Here is a 24,105-nt window from a genome sequence, read left to right on the forward strand (position 1 = left end):
GCATGACCCCGGGAAGCCCCCCCGGTCAGTCCAGTAGTTATAATCTGATACATCTCCCCTCCTGCCCGTCGTCGTCGTCGTCGTCGCTTTTTTCCGGCTGTGCCATGTTACGCCTCTCCACACACTTCCGTGGCCCAGCATTCCCCCTGACTTGCCGAGCCCTCAGTGCCATGGCTTCTTCCCTGCTCGCTGAACAACCCACGTTCGCATGGCTGAAGGATCTCGGGCTCGGAGTTGAGAACAACGGGGTGTATAACGGCAAGTGGGGCGGACGCGGTGAGGTACGATGTTAATAAAATATATATATATTTTTTTTTAAAGTTCTAGACATAGTAAACAGCGCTCCAAGTTTAATTTTTTATAAGTTCTAGAGATAGTAAACAGCGCTCCAAGTTTAATATTTTTTTATTTTTTTAAAGTTCTAGACATAGTAAACAGCGCTCCAAGTTTAATTTCTTATTTTTTTTATTTTTTATAAGTTCTAGACATAGTAAACAGCGCTCCAAGTTAAATTTTTTTATTTTTTAAAGTTCTAGACATAGTAAACAGCGCTCCAAGTCAACATTTAAAAACCTCCGTTTTATCGGTATTTTTCCGTTAAATTATTGCGGAAAATAATTAAATCTCTCCTACATGGTGAAAATGAAACGAGTCGACAAAAAACATGAAACCTTGAGGCTTTAACCTGACTCGCTGGTTCCATGGCGGACCGGTCCGCTCTGAGACTGACGAGGTCAGTGGTTCGAACAACCCCGGCCGAGTCATAACAATGAACTTGCAAATTGTCATACTTGCCGCTCAGCATTTAAAGTCATTCAAATTATATTTAACGCCCCGGCCAAGTCGTACTGAACGCTGAGCATTTAAAACAAAATGGGGGGGGGGGGGGTTGGACTCGAGGTGTACTGCGAATGTTTTACTCAGTTGGGATGGCCATTTCCAACTTGTGTTTTTACTTTTCCGTAAAATGGGGGGAATTTTTTTTATCATCATTTGACACCTGCCTGTTTCTTTGTTTTGTTTGACTTCGATGCATTCCTACACTGCCGGTCGGAACGTCTGGAAAATTTGAGCTTGTACAGTTTAACATTAAACAAGCTCAAATGAGCTAAGACCCTCGTCCTCTTAATGATGACGTCATAAAACGAATATGACGTCATTGCGATGTATCAGGTTTGCGATAAATTATTGGTGCTAATGGCCGGCTTGATTCCCGCAAACAAAATTCAAACAGCTTGCCTAGTTTCGGAGATAATGGTATAGGCGATTTCCATTGGTGGCGATATTATGACGTCAACTTTTTTCTCTCAGAAGAATTTCCAAAATCGGAGATGGTTACTGCCTGCGCGTGGGCTTTCTGCATATACATGGCAAGTTTCGCGAAGATCCGATGAAAACTCTGGGTTGTGAAACAAAAAATGTCAAAAAAGAGGAATGACATCATAAAAAAATTGATATGACGTCATAGTGATGTATCATATGTGCGGTAATTCATCTCTGTTAATGCCCTGTTCGATTCCCACAAACAGAATTCAAAAGCTTGCCTAGTTTCGGAGATTTTTTTTTGGCGATTTCCATTAGCGGAGATATTTTGACGTCATAACTTTTTTTCTAGGAGGAATTTTCAAAATCGGAGATGGTTACTGTCTGCGCAGAGTATTTTTACATACACATGCCAAGTTTCAGGAAGTTTCGATGAAAACTGTAGGCTGTGAAACAAAAATGTCCATAAGAAGAACATGAAGAACAACAACGTGAGTAAGACTTGGAGATCCTCCACAAGGATCTAAAAATAATAAAATAATTTCCCCTCACTCCTCACTGGTTTTTCTCATTAAATATTATTGAATGTGAAAGAGTTATTATTAAGGGATGGGTCGAAATTAGAAATGCTGATGGTCAAGTTCAACATCAAAGCCAAAATTGGACAAATTCCTTTTTACTTTTGGATTTTAAATTTTTGTTGACCGAGATTTATTTCGCTTTGACACCACAAAAACAGCAAAACAATGGAACAAAAGAACCCCTCGGTAGTTCAGCTTTAAAAAAAAGTATGAAACGTCAAACGCCCAACAATACATACACACAAACTCCGCATTCGATAATCAGGAAATTAAACCAGACAAGCATCATGATTCTGTGATACACTAACATGTTTCACTCTATTTATTTATTTATTTATTTATTTATTTATTTTATTCCCTTTCCCCCCCCCCCCACCAGGTTGTGACATCTTACTCCCCAGTCAGCAATGAGCCCATTGCAAGAGTACAACAGGTGGGTATAAACAAAAGTTCGTCCAGTTGCAGTGATCCGCGTCATTGTTTGCGGTGATTGCAGGAGGCACCTTCATTCCACCATTTTATTGTAGAAATGGATACAAACCCCGGTTTAATGACCGAGCTTGCTCCAACTCTGTTGCAAGAACAGCCGAGTGGTCATAAATCCCTATCAGTTTGGAGTTTTATAATGATATATTTTACATCCCTACCATGAATGTAGATTATTGTAAAGTCCTACATCTCTCTAGTAGAGGTGTATACATCGGTAATTATTTATATATTGAAAAGTGTTGGGCTGATGCCACTATTTTGAGGAACTCAAAATACCCTCTTACTTCAGGAGCAGCATAGGGTGAAGGGAGGTGTTGGAGGTGGGGGTGGTTGTTGGGGAGGTTGGGCAAATATATTTTGTGCCATGGCTAATAATCCCACGTGTCTGCAGCAGGGTCAGTAAACTACTTGCACTGTGGCGTGGCATGTGTACAGTCGATAACTTTGTCACCCCCCCCTCCCCGCATAGGGGGGAGTTGTGCCCATGACCTGACCCTGGGTATTGGCAACATGTATACAAAATTTGGTGATTGACCCAGCCCTGTTTTTTGGGGGTTTTTTTCCGATGATTTTACCGATGCACACACATACAGATACCTTATTTAATTCTAGCAATAGTGCCCGTCCTGAGTGATGGGAAAAAGTTTAAGTTAATCCATCAATGTAATTGGTTTCATGGACTTTAACAAGGTTAGTTGTACTGCACTCAACAAAAATCCGGCCTTTTCAATTTGAGGCCAATTGGTCGTCTTGTTTGCCAACAAATGCTGTTTTGATCACTTTGACCTCAATTTACAGCCTCTGAGGCCATTTCCACATAGCCCCTTGTTAATTCCCCCACAAAGTTGTATCTGTACCCTGAGTATGGAGTTTGTAGCTTTCAAGATGTGGCCATGCATGTGGAACAGACCCAGTGAAAAAGACACACACACACACACACACACACACACACACACACACACACACACCTATATTATTATAGATTGAGATAGTAGGATACCTTTGTGAATTTGAAACTTAGGAAACAAAGTTCGGTTTACTCGCACTTGAAATATTCCATGGAATAAATATTATCTTGGATACATCAGAACATGTTATCTTTAATTCCAAATTGGTGTACCTTAAATAGAGGACATTCTTCACAAACCACATCCATAAGCCTTTTAAATCGCTAAGAAAAACTGCAAGCAATAGTTTATTATTACTTAAAGTTATACTGGTATAATTGGCCAAAGTCACACTATAATCAGTGGATACATGTCATTATGCCACTGATTTTTAACGATAACCGGTGGCATAATGGTTGTAGTGCCCACTCCGAGTCTGGGAGGTCGGTGGTTTGAATCCCAGCCGAGTCACACCAAAGACTTTAATAACGGTCCATGTTGCTTCATCACTTGCTGTGCAGCATTTAAAAAGGATAGAGCATGGCCAAACAACCATAGGTTGGCAACCGTTGTGCAGGTTTTGATGGGTCTCATGGACTTCTCCTACATTGAAGTTTTTTGGAAGGGAACTTGTATAAATCCACTCTGGATATTGTACAGCGAGACTTCTCTCTCAAAATAATACACTAAATTCTCACTGACCAACTTTTCCATTAATTTACGTGAGACAAGTGAGTCTGTCTGACTTGATAAAGAGCTCAGATTGTTTGAATTGACCCCTTTGTGGTGTTTTTTATGATTAGGCTTCTTTTGAAGATTATGAGGAAACGGTGAAGGCAGCAAAAGAGGCTTGGCATGAGTGGGCTGACGTAAGCTGAGCAATGACGTATTTTCATTCTGATATCGATTTTAATACTTGTTTTGTTGTTATTTTACAGTACAAACTTAATTAATGAATGTGTTCTCCTAGGTTCCTGCACCGAAAAGGGGAGAAATAGTGCGCCAAATAGGAGATGCCCTGAGGAAGAAGAGCACACTTTTAGGAAAGCTGGTTTGTACGATTTTTGGCACAAATTTTGCTAAACTTACCAAAGCGCCGCTGAAAACAATCGTGACCTCAACAGGTGCAAACAATCGGTTTATTGCAATTTTCTTGGGAAAATGGGTATAGTTCCGTTGTTTTTCTGAATAAATTAAATTTGGCTAAATTTATGCAAATTGTGAGTATACTAACATATGACGTCATGACCTAATTCACATTACAAACGTAAATACTTGTGATTTATCGCTAGGTGTCTCTGGAGATGGGTAAGATCGCAGTAGAAGGTCTTGGGGAGGTGCAAGAGTACATAGACATCTGCGACTATGCGGTTGGCCTCTCCCGCATGTTTGGTGGTCCCATGCTGCCTTCGGAACGTACGGAGCACAATCGGTGCACTGCATCATTGCCAGTGGCACACCATGTGTTTGATTATACTTTATCACATCAAAGTATCAATTTATTGGCTTTGTATTCACCATCACGGGCTGTTGTGTTCAAAACCAGAAGCCATCCTCAAATCTTAACCAGGTGTTTTGCTGCTACGTTTTCCTTATTGCTCATCCTCAAGACTTTCACTGTGACGCCCCTTCATTAGGTGCTGGTCATGCTCTCGTGGAGATGTGGAACCCCCTCGGACTTGTCGGAATCATCACTGCTTTTAACTTCCCTGTGGCGGTTTCTGGTTGGAACACTGCGATCGCGCTTGTTTGTGGAAACTGTTGCCTGTGGTATGCATTTTCTTCCCTTCAATTTCAAAATAATTATTCCTTGATCTCATCCTCCCTGACCTCTTATTCCCAGATTTCCTCTTTCTCTTATCTCTCTCTTCCTCTTTGTTGTTTCTTCTTCACTAACTTTTGACTTCATTTTCACGATGATGTCTTCCTCTTCTTTTTACCTGCACCACCAAAGGTGAACGGAGGTTATGTTTTCACCCCGGTTTGTCTGTGAGCAGGATATCTCGTTTAGTAATGGATGGATTTCGAGGAAACTTGGTTTGGTGTGTGACAAAGACAAATTGATTCGATTTTGGTGAAGATAGGGATCTGGATACTGGAATTTTTTAAAGAGATGCTTCACAATTGAGAGATCGGGCCAAAATAATATGCAGTACAGCATGATATCTCAAACAGTTGTTGACGGATTCAGACGGAACTTGGTGGATAGGTTGGGTGCATCATAGGGACGAATTCGTTCGATTTTGGTAAAGATCTGGATCCCAACTGTCAGTGGGACACAAAACGTAAACTGTTCAGCTTGGCCAGGGTATGCGCTCCACCAAGTACCATTGGAGTTTTAATTGTTTTCCCCTCATCTTCCTTTTTGTCATTTTTATGCCTCCGCACCAAGGGTGCCGGAGGCATTATGTTTCCGGGTTGTCTGTCCGTCCGTCCGGATTTTCGTTTACGCGATAACTCAAGAAGCAAATTATAGAATTTCATCAAACTTGGTATAAAGGTAAATTAAGACAGGGCAATTAACTGACTAGATTTTGAGCCAAATATGATAAAGGTCAAGGGTCAAATATGTCAATACTCAAGTGTTTGTGCGGGAGAGCGGAGGCATACCCGTCGACTGCGCGCAGTCGAATTAATCTAGTTTTTTTTTTATCCCCCGCCGCGTGGCGGAAGGGGGATATTGTTGTCACCCAGGGCGTCCGGCTGTCCGTCCGGCCGTCCGTCCGGGCGGCAACATTTATAGCTGTGAGTGCGATAACTCATAAACTGTTTGCCATATCGATTTGAAATTCGGGACACACATGAACCACCTGAAAAGGAAGAACCATATTGATTTTGGGCGTGGCCGGATCAAAGATGGCTGACTGGGGTGGCGTCAACATTTATAGGTGTGAGTGCGTTAACTCATAAACTGTTTGCCATATCGATTTGAAATTTGGGTCACACATGTTCCACCTGAAAAGGAAGAACCATATTGATTTTGGGCGTGGCCGGATCCACGATGGCCGAATGGGGTGGCGTCAACATTTATAGCTGTGAGTGTGATAACTCATAAACTGTTTGCCATATCGATTTGAAATTTGGGTCACACATGTACCACCTGAAAAGGAAGAACCATATTGATTTTGGACGTGGCTGGATCCAAGATGGCCGACTGGGGCGGCCATCTTGAAAAAAATTTTTTCACCATATCGATTTGAAATTTGGGTCACACATGTACCACCTGAAATGGAAGAACCCTATTGATTTTGGGCGTGGCCGGATCCAAGATTGCCGACTGGGGCGGCCATATTGAAAAAAGTGTTTTTTGTAATAAATGGAAAACCGCTTATCTGATTTCAATTTTTTTTGGTTACTACATTCCTCACCCCTGGGGAACATTTTCGAGATGATGACCAAATGGTGTCTTGTTTCCAATTCACCTCCCTCATTATCTGGAATATGTATGACCTTTTTCATTCAATGGCGGGGGATTCCCCATCTCTGATGGTATATTTTCTTTTTATGTAATGTTCTTCCTCCTCCTCCTCCTCCTCCTCCTCCTTTCCTTTTTAAAAAAAATATGAGTTTCCTTATATGGTGCTTCAATGCAAGATGAGGCAATAGACAATTTTTACTTACGAAATCTAAAGATTTCGTAAGTATATTGATGACTTCCGTCCTCTGTTTGTGTGTTTGTTTGTAGGCACGATAACTCGAGAACGGAAGAAGCTACCAATGTCAAATTACACCACGTGATACAGGAGGGTGATGGCTAGCGCTGATTAGATTTTGGTCAAAATCGGTCAAAGGTCAAGGTCACAGTGAGGTCAAACATTCGATCTTTGATGGTTTGATACAGAATCATCGTATAAACTTCTGGTTTGCGTCGCTACCTTCTCTAGAGACAGCTTTTATTAGATGAGGTCAGAGGTCAAGTTGACCATTTCGTAAGTACCAGTCTATGACTGCTTGTTTTTATCTTTTGGAAATTCTGAGCATCAAGGAAGAAAGGAACACGCACCATTTTTACAGTATTTGGTAGGACTCGACCAGAGTTGAACTGCTGACCTCCCAGACTCAGAGTGGACGTTCTAACCATTATGCCACCGAGTTCCTCCTTCCTTTCAGTCGTGACTTCTTATTCACTTCTTAATCTGTATGTCTCTATTTGTTTGTGGAATTAAAATCAAACTGAAACAATACTAATCATTTTTTTTATTTATACTTTATTCTGCAGGAAGGGTGCACCTACGACACCACTGACAAGCGTAGCAGTAACCAGGTAAGTCAAACTCATTACAGAATGATGGCTAAGCCTAAGGTAACAAAGGATTACCATCGTAAGTTAATACTGCTTATCTGCGGTTGTGCCATGGCCATGTTTATGCAGAATTCTTTCGGAAGTCTTTCAATCAAACAAACTACCTGGCGCAATATGCTCCCTTACCTGCGGCGGTGCTGATATCGGGTGAGAAGAAGAGCTTGCTTCCTCACCACCTTTTGACATCACGCGGGGCTAAATTGCTTGAGATTGCTTACACATATAATTTATTCGGGACAGGGCAGCCATGGCACGTGATGAGCGCCTGGATCTGCTGTCGTTTACGGGCAGCACTGCCGTTGGAAAGCAGGTCGCCGTGACGGTAAAGGAACGCTTTGGTGAGGAATCTTTGGTCATTATTTATTATGGCGACATTCAAAGGACACCATATATAATCAATAAAACTTTTAAATTAATGTTAATGAACTTGTTAATCTCAAATATAAGCCATAATATTTGTTTTCTACTTGTATAATGTGACACTAGAACGTGTTTTTATTTTGCTTTGTAATTGCCTTGTTCGATCATTCTTTGGTGCAGGTCGTGTGCTCTTGGAACTTGGAGGAAACAATGCCATTATAGGTAGGATGAATATGTTCACTCGTTCGATGGCTGGATGTTCATAAAGTTTCTGGTATTATTGTTTACAATAATTTTCAACAAGAGAAGGAGGCCGCATGCCCAAACACGTGCTGTGAGGATTGAAGCATATTTTGTTTCTTCTTTTATTTTTATCTTGCCAAAACGAAGTTTTTGCAAGATATGTTAGTGAGCTTGTATGTTTTTTTTTTGTTTGTCTGTAATCACGTATAAAAAATTCTGCAGAGCACAGTTATCATTGGAAATTTTTGTAACTTCGCATATCAGAGGCCTATAGAGGTCCCTTTCAGTGCACAACATTTTGAAGGCCAAGGTCAAAGGTCAAGGTCACTTTGTCGCAAATCAGGGGAGTCGACAAAACCCTTATTTTTTGAGTAATTTTGATCGGATCGTCTTAAAACTTCATGGGAATATAGTTCATGGTCTGGCGCTCAGCTGATTAATTTTTGGTGGCGATTGGCCTTGACCTTCATGGTTAGCACCTGAGGTCAAACATATTTAACCCCAAGGTCAAATTTACAAGTTTTAGGAACCATATCGTGTAGGACCTCAAATTGAACACCTCAATGAGTGCTTTCTAGATATGTCAAGCTTGAGACATTATGACGTCATTTGGTGACGTTATGAGGCAAACACATATTTTTCATGGTTACTCTAGAACGATTCTCATCGGAATCTCTCGTAGGCAGATATTCCTCAAGGAGTCGCTCCTGGTGGATAGCAGCTCTGTTCACCTCAGTGTGACCTTAAAGAAGTCACACATGGTCACCTTTTGGCAAGATACGGGTCACCCTGCGGGTGACATTGGTTTATTTTTATTTGTATTTTCATCCAGCCCCTCAAGTCTCCATTGATTGGAGCTTTTCTTCGCAATTCCCACGAATTTGGTCTTCTATTTTAGTTTCCTGTTATCAGTTGGCAGGGTAGCCGAGAGGTATGCACACTCACCTCTGAGCTGTCTCGCTCGGGTCTCAATCTCGGCCCATCTACTGCGTAAACTCTCATCCTGGTGACTCACCACATGCATGGCAAGGCATCAATCAATGTATGAACTCCATCGAAAGTATGTTGAACTGGTGGACCCATCAAATTCCAGCATGGATTGGTCGTCGTTGCATCCCACAGTGTCTTTCATGAAGAATTTTGGATGCTGCATTTTTTCGGTCCCATGTAAATCAGATTCATGAGAATGTGATGCATCAGTATTCATTGTTCCGAATTGCTAACCATCTTAACCTGCAGCAGTTCATCATTGCATGTTTTTTGTATGCTGCAATCCTTTGATATAGTCATTCTTTATTTTGTTTTTGCAGCAATGGACGATGCCGACCTGGACATGCTTGTTCCGTCGGTGTTGTTTGCTGCAGTTGGAACAGCTGGCCAGCGATGTACGAGTACACGGCGCTTGGTAAGTTCGTAATTGTGCAACTCGTGTCCGATGAACCACGTTTATGTGCCTGCTATCGATGCAGAATTTTTTTTACTTCCATGTGACATATTTCGTCTGTTGTAATGTACAGTATGTATTTTTCATAATAAAATGGTTTTGAACATTATATCAAAGCATGCACTAACTCCAAATATTGCACGTGGAGATGCTGCATGAGAGCATCCATGACACCGTGGTGGAACGGCTTGTGAAGGCCTACAAACAGGTCCGCATCGGAGATCCTTTGGAACGTAAGTACGAACCCGTGTGTCCCATGAAATATGACAATTCAGTACCTGTGATGAGGTGGGGAACTAACTTGATGCTGAAATTCAAGCTTTGGTTGAAAATGCCGTGATGTCACTCCTTAGGTTTAGCAGGATAGCCTAGAGGTATGCACAACATTCTCGCCTGGATTTGAATCTCAGCCCAACGATAAACTGTCATCTTGGTCTTTTGCAGGCAGGGTGTGGCATCAATCTGTGCGTCGTCTCACGGTTGGACGTTAACCTGGTGTCCCATCTACTGGCATTAGTTGGTACACGTTAAAGATCCCACGTTGTCCTTCACAAAGTGTATGCGAGCTATCGCCAGCACCGTGAATAAAATACAAATTACTGCTCTAATTTACAGGGAGTACTGCATCAGTAGCACTGCCTCGCTCCCAGCAAATGATGCGCTGCATACGAAAGAAGCAAAAGATCACCCAAAGTACCTCATTTTACTGTACCATAGAAGTTGTATTGAAGTTTAAAAAAATTCAACCGAATATGCTCAAACTTACGATTCCTTCTTTCCAAATCATGTGTGCAAGCACTAACTTTGAAAAGTTATATGGCAACTTTTTCATGTCAAGAAGGCTGTTTGTCTTGCATATTGCAGGAACCTATCATTGTTTGGAACCCATTAAGCTTTGCTGTGTGTAGTACTTTGTTGTTCTTGTTCAGTTGTTGAGGTACAACGTGAACATGGACAGCATGCAGTGAATGTTTACCCGAGTTCGGAAATTAATAAACAAAATATGTCAAGGCCATGAAACAAACCATGTTTTTACAGTGGTATAACTGTGTGTTCCAATGGCTGCAATAATTTTTCATGACGAGTCCTTTTTTTTGCACACCATCCGTCATCGTCGTCGTTTTACAGCCGTTTCCATGCTTGTGCGTGTAAGCTGTGATTCGCCTAATGGCTGCTTTCCAGGCTGCACGATCCCTTGCTCGCCCTCTTGATAGGCCTTTAACTCAAAGATCATCTCTCAGCCATACATCCCATGTTTTCCTCGGACGGCCTCTCGCTCTCCTTCCATTCACATTCATATGTTTACACCTCTTCACACACATGCCCACCGCCAACCTTTCCACACGTCTGAACCATCTCAACCTTGCCACTTCTAATTCTTGCAATCCCTGCTGCTTCTGCAACACTAATCATATCACCAAGGCAACATAATTTATCTGCACATTCCAGGGATATATCCCCATAAACTAACCTTTCTGTTCTAACTGGAGCCACTTGTTTATCAGCGCAAACAGCACAGTAAGTTGAAGTCAGGAACCATCTCCGGTCTACCCCTGATGCCACTACACCTCTTGTGCACCCAGCATTTGCAGGATTAACACAATATTGAATTGCGACCAACACCTTTTCTCCAGACAGCACAGGGCCACCTCCCCCTTTTTTTTCCACACTTCCTTCTCCCACACCAAAATAAGTAATTTTGTTTCCCCTGTACTCATTTTCAGTCCTCTGGCCTCCATTCCCTCCTTCCATACTGTATATTTACCCATTACCTCTTCAACACCGTCGGCCATCAGCACCAGGTCATCAGCATACAGGAGCTTCCAAGGTGAGCCTCCTCTAAATTCCTGTGATGTAGCCTCAATAACCATGATGAACAGGATTGTGCTCAAGACTGAACCCTGATGAACACCCACTTTCACTTCAAAATCCTCAATCTGCACTCAATTTACCCTCACAGAGGTTTTTGAGCCATCATACATCACCACGCATAACTATCATAACTAACCAATCATCCACACGTAACTTTCTCATGGACCATTGCACCACTTTCTGAGGCACCACTTCCCACCACTCCTGTTTGAATATTTACAAGAAGCCTGTTTGCCTTGCATATTGCAGGAACCTATCATTGTTTGGAACCCATTAAGTTTGGAACTCTGTGCGGCACTTTGTCATGATTGTTTAGCGATTAAGGTACAGCACGAACCTGCACAGCATGCGGTGAATGATTACCCGAGTTAAGAAATTTGTCAGTAAACTATGTCAAGGAAGTAAAACGCATCACGTTTACAGTGGTATGACTGTGTCTTCCAACGTCTGCAATAATTTTTCATGACGAACCCTTTTATTTATTTATTTTGCACAACCTCCTGTTTGAATATTTTACAGTTGCTGTACTTTTATGGCCTTGTTGCCTTCATTATCATCGGAGCTTTGACAAACTTTGTCATTCATGGTAATTTAACAACATCAATAGTTATGCATCATTCCAAAACTGTTATGCATCAAGCATCTCTCTCTCTGATTAGTTATTTATCATTCCAAAACTTTCACTGAGGGTAGAGCTGCCACCCCCACCCCATCATTTTCTTTTCATAATTTGCAGCAAATACGCTGTGTGGACCATTGCATACGAAGCAAGCCACAGAGACGTACAAGACAGCCGTGGAGCAAGCGCAGCAACAAGGCGGAAAGATTGCCTATGGAGGGAAAGTAAGGTTTCCATGATTTTCAAAAGTTAAAAGCAGAATCGTGGGGCTGAAGAAATCCATGACATCGGTTTGTTTCGATGTTGTACAAAGCTAACCATGGCACTATATGTTAATAATGGAAAAGTCCGCAAGCCATTTATGATTCGTGATTCGCACGAAGTTAAAACGTTGGAGTATCATCGCGACATAACTTGAGTCGAAATTCATTGATGTTTGAAGAATTTAAACGATCAATAACCTTGGACAGAGAATCAACAATTATTTATTATAAATGGTCGTTTTTAATACTTATTTGCTGTATGGATTTCATGTGTGAAGCATTAGTAATTCATAATGAATACCAGTTATGAATTGTTGGGTAGTTGCATTATGGTTGCACGATTGATTAATGAGGTTCATTGATTTTAATACAAGGTACTTTATAGTTGGGTAAAACGTGATGTACTTTCAGGTGATTGACCGACCTGGAAACTACGTGGAACCCACAATAATCACGGAAATGCAGCACAATGCTCCCATGGTGTTGACAGAGACTTTTGTCCCCATCCTATATGTCCTCAAATTCAAGGTAAGTGGGACCTGCATCTTCACTGCAGGCTTTGGTGTCCCCCATGAACCTAAAAGTTTGTCTGAGTAATTAAAAAAAATTTTTATACAGAGTCAAGGCTCGTGAAAGAGCTAGAACACTGAAAGGATCAGGACACAACAGAACAAAAGGAACAGTAGAAAGATGTGGGGGGAGAACACCAATAGGCAGGTGGAAGGAGAAAATAGAGGGAGACTGATAAATAATGGGTGTGGGGAGCAATGAGGGGTAGGGGAAGAAGCATGGAGTGGAAAAGATGGATACAGAAGCAAACTCTCTGGAAGGATAGGGTTGTTAATGGGGGGTGGGGGGTGTTAACGGGTAAAAAAAGGTCATGGTTTTAGATGGGGGGGGGTGATCTGAGATGGTGGTGAACAGCTCTCTTGAAGACTCGAAGGGAAGAATGAGATTGAAGAGAATGTAGAAGTTGGTTCCACAGGTGGGAAAAAGAGGTATGTATGAGTGGAGGTGAGCAGTGATCATGGATTTTGGGAGTTTCACCAGAAGGGGGTTGATGGTGAATTGTGTGCACTCTGCAGAAACCTGGGGGGGCAGGGTGGGACAAAGCATGCAAATAGCAGAGGGTGCAAGACCATAAAGGAGGCAGTAAAAGACAAAGAGATCACCGACCTGTCTGCGATAGGAAAGTGATAGGACCATAGACTCAGTTCATCACCAGCGATTCCAATGATCTTGAATTATTAGGGTATCCAGTCAAATGGACTGGATAACCTATTGTTTTTCTTCTGTTTATTATTATTTTTCTTCCGCCGTAAATTTGCAAAATTTCCAAATTTTTTCGCTTTAAATGCCATTTTCTCAGAAATGGTAAGACCAATCTACACAAAATTTTCAACAAATATGTATCTTTTTTGATAGCATACATAATTGATAATTGTGATGTCATAGGTCACGTGATACGGGCGCCATCTTGAAAAAACAGATAAACTTTGGACCTCTGTTTCTCGGAAACCTTCTAGGGTAAAAAAATTTCGCTTGATACATTTGAACAAGCTCCCTCTCCGGAATACGTGTGATTTTTCGTGACGTCATCAGTGAAGAGGTATCCCAGTAAAAATTCGTCAAGTAGAACGCCACATGGCAAAAATTTGAAATTTCTTGAGCATCATCTACACAAAAATTCATCGTAGAAAAAAAATATTTTGACGTCATCGGTGACGTAATTCGGCCGCCATCTTGTTTTTTAGTGTTTTTTTTTTAAAAAATCTTCTCCAGAACGGCTGTGCAGATTGAGGCAAAACTTTACAGGCACATTCCCCCTGAGGTCCTCTTTCAAGTTTGTTAATTTGTTGTTGATACGTCACATGGTTTGGCGGCCATCTTGAAAAAACCTTAAAACCTTCAAACATCTTCTTCTCCAGAAGCGCTGGTCCAATGAAGGCGAGATTTCAGAATTATATTCGTGACATGTATGCGATGCAAGTTTGTTAATTTCAAAGTGATGGGTCACATGGTTTGGCCGCCATGTTGGATTTAAGAAAAATATTAAATAATGTTTTCTCTGGTATTTCATAAGCCATCAAAGCAAAAATTTGCAAGTGCCTTCCTCCCTCAAGTCTGCATACATGGTAAAAAATTTTTACCTCAGAAGTCACATGGTTTGGCGGCCATCTTGGATAGAAAAATAGACTTTATCCGATTTACACGAAACTTCACACACTTGTTCGGGTCGACGATGGAAAGCAGAATTTAAATTTATGATATCATAGGTCACAAGGTTCGGCAGCCATCTTGGATTGAAAATGAATAAATTTTAAAAATCTTCTTCTCCAGAAGGGCAAGACAGATGAAGACAAAACTTCACACATATATTCCGCATGAGGTCCTTTCTCAAGTTTGTTAATTTGTTCTTGATCGGTCACATGGTTTGGCGGCCATCTTGAAAAAACCCTAAAACCTTCAAACATCTTCTCCAGAAGCGCTGGTCGGATGAAGGGCAGATTTCAGAAGTATATTCGGGACACGTAGGCGATATAAGTTTGTTAATTTCGAATTGATAAGTCACACGGTTTGGCCGCCATCTTGGATTTAAGAAAAATATTAAATAATGTTTTCTCTGTAACCGCTTAACCTAACGAATCGAAAGTTTGCAATTATCATCTACCATCGTGTGTGCACGAGTGGTAAAAATTATGATGTCACACGTCACATGGTTTGGTGGCCATCTTGGATAGAAAAACGCACCTTTACCGATTAACACGAAACTTCACACACGTGTTCCAATACCCAGTTGGAAGCAGAATATAAACTTGTGATGTCATAGGTCACATGGTTCGTCAGCCATCTTGGATTGAAAAATAATATCTTAAAACGTCTTTTTCTCTGAAATGACTGAACAGATCCAGGTGAAACTCCACCACTATGACCTCCTCTCCATGACGAATAAAAAGTTCTCACCCCCTTTTGAGGTACGACGCAACGTTTGGCAGCCATAGTGGATTGAAGGAAAAATATTAATTAATGTTTACTCTGGAACAACTGCATCAATCAATGTGAAACATCACCTTTATGGTGGAACCGTCATGCGGAATGAAGGTTTGAAATTTCAACGGGATCGGGCCCAGGGTTTGGCAGCCATGTTGGTTTTAAGAAAAATATTAAATAATGTTTTCTCTGGAACTGCTTAACCAAGCGATGCGAAAATTTGCACTTATCGTCTGCGATCGTGTTTGCACATGTGGTGAAAATTATGACATCACAAGTCACATGGTTTGGCCGCCATCTTGGATTGAAGGATAAATATTAATTAATGTTTACTCTGGAACTGCTGCTTCTATATATGCAAAACTTCAGATTTATAATTTAGGTGACATGTGAAACAAAAGTTTAAAATTTCATCCTGATCGGTCACGCGGTTTGGCAGCCAGAATTATTTAATTATTTGAATCTGTTCGCCAGTAATAAGGAAATTGAACGCTTTGTGCTGCCCGGTTCGTAACTCGTCTGTTCCGCGCCGTCTCGAAGCAGGCCTGTGTTTGTATCACCATTAAATAATGTTTTCTCTGGCACTGCTTATCCGATAAATGCGAAACTTTGCGACTATGATTTAAGTCTCATGTTGTATCAGTTGTGTCAAAGGCGGACGGACTGGGTACCCGGTAATCACTGCCAGCAGTTATAAAGTGGCAGTTCTAGTTATATTTGGTATTTGTCACAGAATTTTGAAGAGGCCATCAGCTGGAACAACGAAGCAAAGCAGGGCCTTTCCAGCAGCCTCTTCACCAAAGATCTTGGAAGGATTTTCAAATGGCTGGGGTAAGAGTTTCTCTGTGCATTCATCATGTGATCTTTACTACCCTGTAGCCTCAGCATGAAGTGAAAGGCAGGGTTAAGCAATTGGTTGACTTCTGTCTGTTTACAAACGTTAGTTTATGATCGAGAAACAACTTTATTTGAATTGATTTTACATTTGGAACACAAATTGGAACATTAATCGGAAAATAAACCGGTAGTTTAGCAGTACTTTTGCTCTGAATTTGTCCTGATCGCACTGCACAGAATTTTTTCACTCTGTCTATCTGCCTGGCAGTGAAACAAAATCGAAAATCATTCCAAACAGGAAGCTTGCTGTTTTTCAGAACATCATAAAGGACACAAACAATAGGCATGGATAACTGATGTAACGTGTTAAATAAGGTGGTGTAAAAGACTGCGTCAATAGCGCTAAACTTCCCCCCAAAAATATTTTGACAACCTTTAAAATCTTTCTTTTATTTCAGTTCAATTATACACTTGAACACGAGAACACATATCACCTTTTTGGCTCTTTCAAAAACTTGTTGAGTAGTACTTGGACAAAATGTTCATGCTGTTGTAGAATTTATTTCTTTCTATTTTATTTTCCTACTTTTAGTTAACCGTTTTAACCGACTCAACTTCAAATCCTGTTACTTAAATGAAAGCCACAATTAATTCACTGTCCACAACGTGAAAGTACATTACATCAGAGAGTTTTATTATAACTTGATACCAAGGAGTACAAGCCACCGAGTTGGTAAAACATCTTCAATGATTTGCACTAAAAACAAGATTACATTTCCTGGTATTTATAGTCTTTCATGGGAGAATGAAGGGGACTGACAAGCCCCCCCCCAAAGAACTCCAAAATGCAATACGTGTCTTCTAGGTGAAAAGTGAATGACATAATTATGGCAAAAGTTGCTGTTATCAACCAGGTCAATTTGTTCCTTAGTCAGACATTCCTTGTATCAACATTTAGGTTAAAAGACTTGGTTAAAGGGAAGCATCACTGACATCCAATTCGACTTACGGCATAAAAATTAAATTTATAAAACACCAGCAACAATTACAAATTGAGAGTACATCAATATAATTATTTTCTCCCACAATGCCCTGAGGGCAGAGTCAATGTGTGAGATTCTGCACAATATCAGACAAATGTAGCGGCACCTAGCGATGTTTGCTTAGTGCATCTTTTTGTTAGATTGTTCCAAAATCATCATTTTCTCGAAGAGTTGGGAGAAGGTTTTTATTTTTTATTTTTGTATACCTTGTCGAGGCTCGTGTGAGAGCTAACACACAACGCACAGTAGGGGGAGGGGCATGAGACGAGGGGCGGGAGTGGGAAGGACAAAACAGCGAGGAACAGACATGAGGAGATTTGTGGAAGGGAGAGGATGGGGTGGGGAACATGGGGAATACAAGATGGACATTACAGGGACTTTCAGGAAGGAATTTCATTACAGGGCTTGCAATTGCGCAAATGCATGGATAACCTTCGATGGTGATGCAAAATGCATCTCGACAGAGTATCATCGGCTCTGTACTGTTCTGTTTGACCCATCGGCTTTGTATGGTTATTATCACGCCTGTTATGCAAGATTCATGAGGAAAAAGACCATAGATCGTGCCTCGGAAATGCAAAGCAAGGGTTTTAAGACTCCTCCCATGCCTTAAAAAAATTTTTTAAATAAGACTGGTGTTTGCTTAACAGTTAAGTTGGCTGGCTTAAGATCTTAGGGCCTTGAGGTAGAGCCCCCGTCATGCTATTAAATAACAGCAGATAGGTTGAATCAGCCTGCCATCCTTCTGAGGTTGGCAAAATGAGTACCAGGTTCGTGGAAACCAGGCACTGCACCAGAGGCACACCCGTGCTCCCAGCAATGATGCAAGCAGCAGCCATAGGCTGCATATGAAAAAGATAAAATGGCTTTTTTCTCAAGATCACGTGGGGTAAGGTGTTCAAATGAACTCTCGAGTTTACAAGGTGAAAAGTGTCATTTTGTAGTTATTTAATTATCTGCTTTTTTGTGTTGGTAAATTCCTACTGGCTTGCTGTACAAGTTGTACTAACATTTGTGAGTGTTAAGGATATCAAATGTATACTGAACTGCCTGAAACTGGGTTAGTGTACCCTCTGTTCAATCGTACTCTTCCATTCAGTGCTCAAGATGGTGGTGCAACACCATTTCCTGTCATCTCCTTCCGCAGCGTTGTCAATTCGAAAACACTCATGACCACCAGACATTCATCAAAATTTCACCAGACATAAAAAGTTACTGCAAACACAGTCTTAAACTAGACCGGCACTTAATAGAGCGCATACCTCCGGCAGGTTGAACACTTTACATTTTGAATCCCACTGATAGGCCGGATCTGGTTTCAGACATGGACCAAAATCGAATTGGCTTGTTCTTGTCACCTGACCAACTCATCCATCTAGTTTTGTCATAACTTGTCTACAACTTTTTGTGATATCGTGCTCCATATCATTTTTGGCCCCTTCTCTCAATGGTGAAGAATCAATTAAAAAATTATCGGATTCAGATCTTCACCAAAATCGAACCAATTCTTCCATGTCACACACCCAACCTGTCCACCAAGTTTCGTCCGAATCTGATCACAACTTTTTGAGATATCGTGCTATCTATCGTTTCGGCCCAAGCTCTCAATGGTGATGAACTACTTAAAACCAGTCAATAAAGGTTTTGTCTTCACCAGAAGAAGAACAAGAAGAACAACAATGCGGAGCTCTCTTAGAGCCACTCTTATCGAGTGCAGCCTGTTGCTGTTAGTTGCATCATTGGTTGGGACGCGGCTATAGCCGCTGATGCAGTGTCCCCCTTACTAGTGAATTGGTACTCATTTTGCTGACCTCGGAAGGATGACAGGCTGAGTCAACCTCCTGGTGTATTAATTCAGCGGCCCAATGGGACTTGAACTCAGGACCCTAGGATCCCAAGCCGCCACCCTAACCACTGAGCCAACACCAGGCTTGCTATTATCACTGATAGACCATACAATATATGAACAAAATACATCGACAAATGCAGTTCAGGTACATATCTTAATTCAACAGTTGCAACAATGACCTCTGTTGGAAACACCATTGTACTGCACCATTTAGCACTTGTAATGGGACGATCTCTGGTGGAAACTAGACAGGCATAGATAGGCATCTAGGTGGTCCTAGATAGGCATACTAAATTCAGCAGATTTGCCAAGAATCTCAGCTGACCAGCCTAAGGTGGCTGATATTAAAGTTGCCATTTGTTTTTACACTTTCAGAGAAACATTATTTTTTTTCTTTTTGTGTGTGTGAAGACAGTTTCCCCAGATTTTGTCTGATGTGGCCATTCATTCCTTTTGCCACCAGGAGCTCTGAAATTTCACCACGTTTCCCAAATCTGGTGGCAAATATTACCATCTAGCAACGCTGCCCTACCTGTTGTATTTACCTGACTAGCAGGCACCCCCGTCCTCCGGGCTGGAGTACCTGTGTCGGGTCACCGAACACAGATGGCCACTTCGTGTCAAGGGAGTCAAAGAAGCATGAAATTGTCAAGGATAGCACCTCAATCAATATGAGTCATGAGGTGAGAAAAGCGTGGTATCAAGACGCCGCACTTAATCACCAATATCGTAATCACCATTATGAGAGGTGAGGAAAGCGTGTGATAAAGACACCAACCCAAATGGTCAGTGCCATAACCAATTGACCAGTGAATATTGCTCACTGAGCTACAGCCACAAAACCTCTGTTTATTATCGTGGATAGATATCTAACCCAACCCAAACCTTGCAGGTTACTGTGTTTCCTCCCCTCCTTTGTTTCCTTTTCATACTTTCCCACGCTTGTTGTGTCCATCTGTGTGGCCCCATTGCTGCGTTATTGTCAATTGAAGCACATTTACAGCTTCCATGGATTTTCTTTCTTATCTTTATATTTCAGACCAAAAGGCTCTGACTGTGGGATTGTCAATGTAAACATCCCAACGAGTGGCGCAGAGATTGGTGGAGCTTTTGGTAAGTCCATCAGAGGAAAGCTTCATCATATCAATCCCAACTGCCTGTTTTGAAATTTTCACTTTTGTGATAAATGTATGTATATATATATATATATATATATATATATATATATATATATATATATATATATATATATATATATATACATATTTTGTTCCATTTTCCAAGCTATGCAAGACTAACTTCCCTCTCTGGTAATGCAAGGACAACGGTTGCGAGTGCAACTTGATCATAAGCCTGTCACTTCACAAAAAGAGTTGTAAGGAGGGTGGTAGAGAGACGGATGTCCTTTGTTTACTCCATGCTTCATACAATTTAAAAATGATGGTTAACTCTGCCACTGATCCCACATGGAAGAAGAAGAATCTCAATAAAATAGTGTTGGGACTTCCAGGTTCAATATCCCAATTGAAAGGTCCAACAGGATGGTGCAGTGATAGCACACTTGCCATTGACTAGTTTAATCTGAGTTTGATTCTCAACTGGACTATGAGATAGTCTGGTGCTTTGCAGAGAGGGCATTGCATCAAAAATGGTGCCATCCCTCGGATGTCTGCTCGGATTGATTACTGGTGGGCATTAAACATCCCATTGTGACACTAGTAACCCTTGCCACATTCTACATTCCTGCCCTAACCAACTCTACAAAGTCCAACAATCCACTGAGTGGAGGCTCTCGTACCCCATCACACAACATGGACCAATGGCTCACACCAGAGCCTGAAACATGGCTTATATAAGTAAAAGGAACAACAAAAACACCACAACCAAAATTAAATATGTGTATCAACTAAAGCTGAAGTTACAAGTCTGTCATTGTTGGAACATCTACAGCAGGATGTTCCTCCTCTAGGTCATCTTTGCTGCCTCACCTGCAGATGAAAGTCTCCATCTGTGCTGAAGATATCATGAGATTGAAATTAGGCCTGGGAAATAATGGACAAACCAATATCATGATAATTGGCCTGATTATCACGATATTATGATTTAATTATCGACTTGAGAACCATGTAGCATACTGTACAATAACAATCTCGATAAGAACAAACTGAATAGCCAGAGAGTGACGTGTGTGTTCTTACTCTTTATTTATAAAGTTTGTCGAGATTTTGAGCAATAAAAACTAGCATTCTCACATTCTCTGGCAGCTGGTCAGCTCGTTTGGCATTAACAATGTGCCCTGCAGCACCGAAGGCCCTCTCTGACGAGACAGAGGTGGCAGGAATGCACAAGTACTTTTGTGCCATCTTGGAGAGAAGAGAAGTTTGTCTCCGTTAACTGAGTAACATCACCTCCGTTATCATTATCTGACAGAACATGGTCCATAGAAAAAATAAACAAAACAATGAGCAACATCATTTGAATGTAAAGAAAAATGTGGAGAGCTGTCAGGAAGTGAAGAAACACAGTGAATGCACTCGGGCTTGCATAATGATGAAGCACAGGAAGGCATATCTTTAATATGCACAAAAAAACAATGATATAAACTTTGAATGATGGTAATTACAGTGATTTAAGGTTTCCTCAGTTCAAAGTAGAGCTGAATAAGGCTTTCATGTCGACTGCACTGGGAAACTGTTTGGTATGGGTTTGCTAATTTTGTGGCAATTTTGACACGACAGGTGGTGAGAAGCACACTGGTGGTGGCCGTGAGTCTGGCAGTGATGCCTGGAAGCAGTACATGCACAGATCCACATGGTGAGTATCAAGCGTACGAGATGGCAGGAAGGGGGTGATTGGAAGATGGAGGGGGGAGTGATAGCCACGGGGGGTGTTGAGCAAGGAGTGAGGTCGGAAAATTAAAATTGAGGAAAGGAAGATGTATGGGAGTATCAAAAGAAACTTACACACAGGAGGAGGCCATTGGCCCCATCATGCCATTGTTGTATCCACACCCCCATTAACTTGCTAACCATATTACCATGTACTTGTACTCCATCTGGGAAGTTATGTGCTAAGCCTATTACTACAATCAACTTATGCAACTTAAAATCCATATAATTTGCAAAAGTAACTTTTGGGAGAGAAATTAGCCAGGAAGGACTTGCACGAACAGAGGCAGAGACAATAATGCACAATAATCTACACTTTGAGAGATACAATGAGATCTTTAACATCCACATCCTAAATTTAAGGCCTGAGAGGATGGCCTCGAGGTACATACATTCGCCTCGAAGCAGTCTAGCCTGGGTTTTAATCCCGACCCAGCTATAAACTGTCATCCTGGTATTTCACAGGCAGGGTGTTTCATCAATGTGTGTGCCGTCCCTTGGATGGATGGATGTTAAATCGGCATCCCATCTGCCGGCATTAATCAATGGACATTAAAGATCCCACAGTAACCTTTGCGAAGAGTAGGCGAGTGTTTGCCAGCACCCTGAACAAATTTCAAACACCTGCCCCAACCAGCCGGGGGCACGACATCAGCGACACAGCTATGCTCCCAGCTATGATGCAAACCAGCAGCCACAGGCTTCACACAAAATGAATGAATCTTAAATTAAAATGGTCGAGCCAGTTTTACTTCCTCATTCAAAAGATATTGTGGCTGCTGGGATAGCCACTTCCCTTCCTACTCTGAGGTGCAGCACCCACTCGGCATTGCAGCAGGATAACAATTCTACTCAGCTTCAACTGCAAATAAGACTTGCTCGATAACCAGACGGATCAGAGACGAATACACAACCAGCTGAGCTATCCTGTCATCCCCCAATCTCAACTTTGCTTTCATTCCGAGATGTGACAGAGTCGCTTGCTTTTAAGCCAATGTCATCAGTGTGGAGTTGAACATCAAGATGGTGGTGAGGGAGGTAAGAAGAGGGTGGAACAGAGAATAATTGTGATATTTCTGGTCAACAAAAGCATCAAGCCTGTAAGAGATGCAACAGGATTTTGAAGAACGAGCTTACAAAGCATAACCATACTTGTTACTTGTACATCAAAAATAATTTCACAATTTATACTTTGAAAGAACTCCTGCATGTCCAAAAATTGAAGAATGGTTTGAAAGTTAACGTATCATTTTTTTTATAACATACTGTACAAGTAAGTGTAGTTATGAGCTTCAAATTTGCCCTGGACTCTTGTTTATACTCGTATTACAATTTGGCAAAGAAAATAAATGAGTGCACTGAAGCATTCTTCATATGGTCATTTTAAAAATAGTGAAATGTACGTTCTGTTGAAGCAAACCGTGTACCGGTAGTTACTGTTCCATCTGCATATCATGTTCCTTTTGATCGGTCTTTCCAGCACGATAAACTACACCAAAGAGCTTCCTTTGGCCCAAGGGATCAAGTTTGAGTGAGTGCGAAGTGAAGCTCATCTTCGTGCCATACGTCTTGTCTACGAGGATGAGCGATTGTTTTTCTTTTCATTTTACTTGCTCAAAAATTCCTTCCAAAATTCTGTGGTGCCATCTATTTATCACATCCGTCTTCCCTTCCTTCTCTTTACTCTCGCCTTCCAAGCTTATGTCACCCTTCTCTCTACACTCGTCGCACACTTCCTTACATTCCTTTAATTCCTCTACCAGGCAACCCTCTTCTTTCTTTCACTCAATTTATCCTCTCCTTCCATCTCTTTCCTCTTGGGGACACCTTAAATAGATGGCACATTTGCACGTTCTCCTGTCCTTAGATAATACACATCCATCATTACATGAGGTCGAATTTCCATATTTTAATGATGTGATAAAATCAGTTTACAAATCTTGAAAGCAATCATTTTGTTTGCTGCATTAAATTGATAACCAAGCAAGATCATAGACCACATTGATGGGTCAAACAGTGTGCTTCCATTGTCTTCAAACAAAATTGCACCATTTGTTGAATAAATGGAATAATGTGAAATAATTTGTTTCCCGTCGTTTTCTGAGGTTGAATGTTTATTGAAGTTGTTTGGTGGAAAAGGGAAGAAGAGATGATGATGTGGGGTAGGGGAAGG

At 41.3% G+C, this 24,105-nt stretch overlaps 1 protein-coding gene across 3 annotated transcripts; it reads left to right on the forward strand.

Moving 5' to 3' along the window:
- Positions 1 to 24,014, forward strand: ALDH7A1 (aldehyde dehydrogenase 7 family member A1). 3 transcript variants are annotated; one of them, XM_085846407.1, is made up of 18 exons: positions 1 to 281; positions 2,224 to 2,277; positions 4,024 to 4,089; positions 4,191 to 4,271; positions 4,513 to 4,711; positions 4,831 to 4,990; positions 7,440 to 7,484; positions 7,593 to 7,670; positions 7,764 to 7,861; positions 8,064 to 8,105; positions 9,437 to 9,531; positions 9,719 to 9,803; positions 12,179 to 12,285; positions 12,736 to 12,852; positions 16,049 to 16,146; positions 20,084 to 20,157; positions 21,783 to 21,858; positions 23,413 to 24,014. In XM_085846407.1, the coding sequence occupies exons 1-18, from the start codon at positions 3 to 5 to the stop codon at positions 23,465 to 23,467; spliced, it is 1,809 nt and encodes a 602-aa protein (XP_085702533.1). In that variant the 5' UTR covers positions 1 to 2; the 3' UTR covers positions 23,468 to 24,014. The 3 variants fall into 3 exon arrangements, with proteins under 3 accessions (XP_085702533.1, XP_085702534.1, XP_085702535.1); XM_085846408.1 differs by having other exon boundaries at positions 4,513 to 4,636; positions 4,858 to 4,990; XM_085846409.1 differs by lacking the exons at positions 20,084 to 20,157; positions 21,783 to 21,858; positions 23,413 to 24,014 and adding an exon at positions 19,508 to 19,707.
- The last annotated feature ends 91 nt before the right edge of the window (positions 24,015 to 24,105 follow it).

The sequence above is a fragment of the Eptatretus burgeri genome, chromosome 11 (genome assembly GCF_056783735.1).
Source record: "Eptatretus burgeri isolate ZD-2024b chromosome 11, Ebu_testis_v1, whole genome shotgun sequence".
In the NCBI taxonomy this organism is placed as follows: domain Eukaryota; kingdom Metazoa; phylum Chordata; class Myxini; order Myxiniformes; family Myxinidae; genus Eptatretus; species Eptatretus burgeri.

Excerpts from the sequence above, each read along its gene's own strand:
- ALDH7A1 (XM_085846407.1), top strand. The coding sequence starts at position 3 with ATGACCCCGGGAAGCCCCCCCGGTCAGTCCAGTAGTTATAATCTGATA. Across the intron at positions 12,286-12,735 it reads AGATTGCCTATGGAGGGAAA|GTGATTGACCGACCTGGAAA; the intron begins GTAAGGTTTCCA and ends ATGTACTTTCAG. Across the intron at positions 21,859-23,412 it reads TACATGCACAGATCCACATG|CACGATAAACTACACCAAAG; the intron begins GTGAGTATCAAG and ends CGGTCTTTCCAG.